The sequence below is a fragment of the Fukomys damarensis genome, unplaced genomic scaffold (assembly GCF_012274545.1).
Source record: "Fukomys damarensis isolate Sample0158 unplaced genomic scaffold, DMR_v1.0_HiC HiC_scaffold_17, whole genome shotgun sequence".
Lineage (NCBI taxonomy): Eukaryota > Metazoa > Chordata > Mammalia > Rodentia > Bathyergidae > Fukomys > Fukomys damarensis.
The window spans coordinates 46,836,743-46,841,984 of record NW_022900929.1 but is presented as its reverse complement, the minus strand read 5'-3'; the positions used below and the strand labels follow the sequence as shown (position 1 = coordinate 46,841,984).

Here is a 5,242-nt window from a genome sequence, read left to right as displayed (position 1 = left end):
TGGGGCGCTTCCCGGAGCACACTGAACTGTGTCGGCTGTCGGGGAAGTGGAACATGGGAGGAAGGATGGAGCGCGCGGGGACGGAAACCAGGAACTCAAGTACTGCCCAGCTCCGGTCCCACTGGCAAGTTGCGCGCGTGGGCATTTAAGCAGAGACCCCGTGGTACCAGCCTCTATTTTCTTCGTCCTCCGGTAGTCAGAGCAAAAGTCCTAACTGCCAGGACACTACCGTCCCTGGATGGAACTCGACCTCCATAATTACCAGAAATAACCTGATCTTGAGTTTTGGCCATAAGTACACAAAAATCAGGTTACAAGTAGCTCCTTACTTCATGCTTCTATTAAGGAAATGTGGATACAGCCTCCCCCTCACTCTTCAGAAAGTATAGGTTGATTATATGTATCAAATAAGGGAGATTGGGGTCTTGAACAATCCTTTAGTCAAAGCCTACAAGCACTACTTCACTATGTAAAGCAGTGCTAATTTGGGTGTGGAACAGGAGAGCTGAGTGCCCCCTTTGCCAGGACTGTGGGTTTCTGCAGTTTTCTAGACCTTTCCTCCCCACCTTTCTCCACCAGTGTCCCTGCCCAGGGACCCAGTGTTGTTGGAGTCCATAGCTACAAATGTGAGTAAGAAGGGGACTGCAGCTGGAAGAGACTGGCTGAGGACAATCGGGGGTGACAAGACTGCAGGCTGGAAGGGTCTGCTCAGCCCATCCTCCAGCCCACCCCAGCCATTTCCCCCCCTTGGGAGAGGGAGGAAAGCCCAGATCAGATGATGCTAAAATCACTTTGATCAACGGAGACTGAGTGACAGGGCCCATTTAGCTGTTTCCTTTTGAGGCCCAGGAGAGGTAGCTGGGAAAGATGTCTCTTTGGCCAAACCATTGGAGCCAAAAGGAAGAAAGGAACTCAAAGAAAGTGCAATAAGAATGGCAGGAAGAACCTAGGTGTGGACATGCTGGGCGAGAGGAGGTGAGGCAAACACGCCTGAGCAGTTTCCTCTATAGTCTTCCGGTCAGGTCCCAGGCTTCCTAAGGAATGGCTTTGACAGGACCCTGGGGCAAGCACTTCTGGGGAGGTCTCCTCTTCCATGAGGAGGCCACATTGTGAATTCAAAAGTGGGGACCTCCTCTCCCTGAGGGTCAGCTTGCCTCTTACAGAACCACTGTAGACCTCTGTGCCCAGCCCTGGCTGACTGTCCCCTCTGATTGCTGCCCCAGGAGGGGCCCTCTTCCTTGGCTTTAGCCTTGCCCAGCTGCCACAGGGTGGGAGCAGGGCAGGCCTGGGCCCATCAGTTGCTGCAGCTGCTGCACAGGCTCCCAAGCCCCTGGGCAAAGCCTGGGATGGGCCCAGACAGGCAGGGAGTGTGGCAGTGTGCTGGGGGAGAGGTGGGGCGGGCCCGTCGGGATCTGCTCTCCAAAGACAGGCCCTAGCCCTCACTCATGGGCCTGGAATTGGGGAGTGGAGGGGAGGAAGGACACACCCAGGAAAGGCGGGTACCAGGGCCAGGTGTATATGTCTTAGTGGGTTTTTTTGTGTGTGTGTAGGTGGGTGGGTGGGTTTTTTGGTGATACTGGGGATTGAACTCAGGGCCTTGACACTGAGCTACATTCCCTAACCCTTTTTTAGTTTTTATTTTGAGACAGGGTCTTGTGAAGTCACCAAGTTGCCTAGGCTGGGCTAGTTTCCTATCTCCCTGCCTCAGCTTCCCAGAGCACTAGGAATACGGTGTGTGGCACTACCACACCTGGCTGGGGGATGTTGAGGAAGAGCAGCTCAGGTCTGTCTCTCTGTGATGGATGGCACAGTGTCATTAGGAGTTTGCCACCTTTCCCCCCTTCCTATTCAACCTGGTCTTATCTCTGAATACAACCTACATTCTCAGTTGCCCCCACTGCCCTGCACAGGGCCCTCCTGAGCCAGAGCCTTCTGAAAACAGGCTCTAATGGCTTGAGTCTGGAACTTCTGATATACCTCTTGCAAGGTACAGAGGAGAGAAATCATTCTGTTACCTGAATAGCAGCTTGTTTTAGACAGGAAAACTGAAGCCCCAAGGAGGCTTCCTGAGCCTGGCCTGCTTTCTCTATGAAGTTATTTGTTATTTTTGTTTTGAGTCTGCTGTGAATCCCGTGACTGCCATCTTTGACCATTCATCCCACGATTGTCTGTTGAATGTTTTTCTCAACAGAGGCTAAGCATCTAGAGGCCAAGAGCCATAACTTTGACTTTCCCAGTTTTCTTCAGTATTGAGTACAGTGCTGTGCACAATTGTTGATTAATCGAGTGAACAAGAATGAATCTGCCCGGCCAAGTTCTTGCTGCATCCCATTACCAGTTATCCTCTCCTTTTAGGAGGGAGGTAGCGCATGCACGAGAAGCTGTGTCCTCTAGCATATCAGCAAAGAGCAGTCAGTGAAGCTTGGGGATCCCTGGATCTGAGCTGTGGGAGTGTGGTGTGAGCTGACAACCTCTTGTCTCCCTTCAGGCACCTGTATCAAGTGCAACAAAGGCATCTACGGGCAGAGCAATGCCTGCCAGGCCCTGGACAGCCTCTACCACACCCAGTGCTTTGTCTGCTGCTCCTGCGGTGAGTGTGGGCGGCCCCTCAGGCACTCTCTTAAGTGCCGTGGGGACCCTAAGGACAGCTTGGGCCTCCTCGGGCAGAGCAGCTGTCCACGTCCCCACTAAGCATGTGGAAGCCCACAGCTGCCCCACCTTCTCTCTGGCTTCCCGTCGCCCATTCTGTTCTGCCTCCCTGCCACTGCTCAGCCTCCTGCCTGTCTCCCCTCTTTCTTCTGCCTCCCTGCTCACCCAGCCTGGACTCCCGCCTGGCCCTCAGCCTCTCCTTGGTGGGGTTTGGTCTTGGGCAGCCAAGTTGCCTGGGGCGACAGTGAAAGGCTGGAATGTGGGAAGGGCGGGGTGTGGGCTGGGGGAGTGGGGAGCCATGGGGGGCCAGGAGGGGGGTTTTTCTCTTGGCTGGTCAGAGTTCAGCCACCTCGCTGGAGTGCAGGCCACCAGGCTGTGCCAAGCTGATGACATCACGCTCCAGGAATGCCCACTGCTGCTGTTAGCTCCGGAGGCCCTGGGGGGGTTGCGCCCAGCGGCCTTAACTCCCTCTCTTCCCTCCCTTACCTCTCATTACCCCTCCCTGCTGCTTACCCATTCTGATTCTTCTGCTAAACCTTTAATCTCCTATCTCTGCTTGTCTGACTCCAGCACTCAGCTTTTCTCACTTACCCAGCTTCTGCCTGGTTTTCTTTAGGTGCATTTGTCTCTGTCCTTTTTATAGGGCCTTCCAGGCTGCCTCTCCTTCCTCTTCTGTACCATGAGTTACTCAGTCAGCTTTTCTCAAACACGAGGCAGAGGTAGAAGTGGAGATTTTGTTGGGAAGAAGGCGAAAGCTGGGAAAAGTGCCCATTCTTCACCCTCTTTTCCTTCCTCCGTCATCCCTGATGGTTTAGACACTGTGTCGTAGTTCCTGGGAGTGGGTCAGGTGGGGAATGCTCCTGCCTTGTCTGCATGTAAAAAAGCCTGGGCTGCTGTGGACCAGGAGGCGCAGGTCCCTCCAAGCTTGAAGAGCAGCCTGATAGGAAAGAGGATGGCTGTGCTCCCAAACAAAACCTTCTGTCCCCAGCGGCTACTCCAATGCCCTGACCTCTGTAGAGTCTGTCCCTAGAAGGAGCACGACACGGCTGGGAGAGCAGGAGAGCTGTGCTGAGGCAGAGACCCCTGAGGTTAAAAGGTCCCAGAGGGCCAAGTCTGGGACAGTGTGATTCTCTGTGTGGATCGCAGAGCCAGCAGAGCACCTGGCGCAGAGCTCCTTACCAGGCACTCCCCAGGTGGGCCCCCGACAGGAAGATGCTGGGGGGACACAGGAGCTGGGGGGCAGTGTGCAAAGGAGAGGAGCCGGCTATAGTGACTCCAGAGCAAAGCGGAGTTGCATCAGACGTGACTTTGTGTGTGTGTGGGAGGGAGGAGACCAGCAGTCAGGAGGAGCAGCACTGGAGTCCAGGTTGAAATGTGCTGTGCACTGCCAGGGAGCAGTGGCACAGAGAAATCCTGGGCCTGGGCTCAGGATGGGTTCCAGCTCCTTCTCTACTTCCAGGGCGGACTTTGCGCTGCAAGGCTTTCTACAGTGTCAATGGCTCGGTGTACTGTGAGGAGGATTATCTGGTGAGTGAGGGCTGTGGGTCTGGGCTGCTTCCCACATGGGGACCCCTGGGGTTCCATCATCCTCCGCAGCTTAGTAACTCCTCCTCTTGTCTCTAGTTTTCAGGGTTTCAGGAGGCAGCTGAGAAATGCTGTGTCTGTGGTCACTTGATCTTGGAGAAGGTAAGGAAAGTGCCTTGAGCTGAGGCTGCAGCTTTTAGGCCTGAGGGGTGGAATCCGGGACTAACTGGATACTGAGAGAGGTCAGGGAGGAAACCTATCACCACATGAGTCACATTTTTGCCATTCCTTCCCAAAGCAGCTGTTTACAATGCCTTCCCTCTGCCTTTTGAGAGGATCCTGGGCTCCCTGTCCATCCCAGGCTTCTGGGATTTTGGCAGGCACAGCCAGTCCCTCAGCCAGAGCAAGGAGTGTGGGGTCCTAGGTCTTAATCCCTTTTCCACTACTGCTTGGGATCAGCTGGAACTGTTTTCTTCTCCATTTAAAGGAAGGATTGGGGCCAGGCATGTGGCTCATACCTGTAATCCAGTGTTTAGGAGGCTGAGGCAGGAGGATCTCAAACTCAAGGCCAGCCTGGGCTACATAGTGAGACTGTCTCAGAAAAGAAAAAAAAGGCTGGGCATGATAGCACACTTGTGATCCTAGCATTCTGGGAGTCTGTGTCAAGAGGATTGTAAGTTTGAGTCCAGTTTAGGCAACTTAGTGACTTAGACCCTGTCTCAAAATAAAAAGTAGCAAAGGGCTGCCGATGTAGGTTATTGTACAGACACTGGGTTCAGTCTCCAGTAATGAAAGAAATATAAATTTTAAAAATAAAAAAGAAAAGCCGGGCGTGGTGGCACACACCTGTAATCCCAGCACTCTGGAGGCTGAGGCATGAGGATCACTGTGAGTTCGAGACCAGCCTGGGCTACATAGTAAGTTCCAGGTCAGTCTCAACTACATAGTGAGACCCTGTCTCAAAAAACCAAAAAAACACAACACCATAAAAATAAAAAAGGTAAATTAAATTTGGTCAGTAAGTCTCAACCCTGGCGACATAGTGGGTCCTTTTTTTTTTTTTTTTTTT

The 5,242-nt window shown here is 53.2% G+C and overlaps 1 protein-coding gene across 1 annotated transcript in view; it reads left to right on the top strand.

Annotated features, from left to right (window-relative positions):
- Ajuba (ajuba LIM protein) overlaps window positions 1-5,242 on the top strand; it is a 10,500-nt gene that overhangs the window by 1,822 nt on the left and 3,436 nt on the right. The window contains exons 3-5 of the mRNA XM_010637874.3: window positions 2,489-2,590; window positions 4,109-4,176; window positions 4,273-4,335. Coding sequence (XP_010636176.1) covers window positions 2,489-2,590; window positions 4,109-4,176; window positions 4,273-4,335 — 233 coding nt within the window. The remainder of the gene's footprint in view (window positions 1-2,488; window positions 2,591-4,108; window positions 4,177-4,272; window positions 4,336-5,242) is intronic.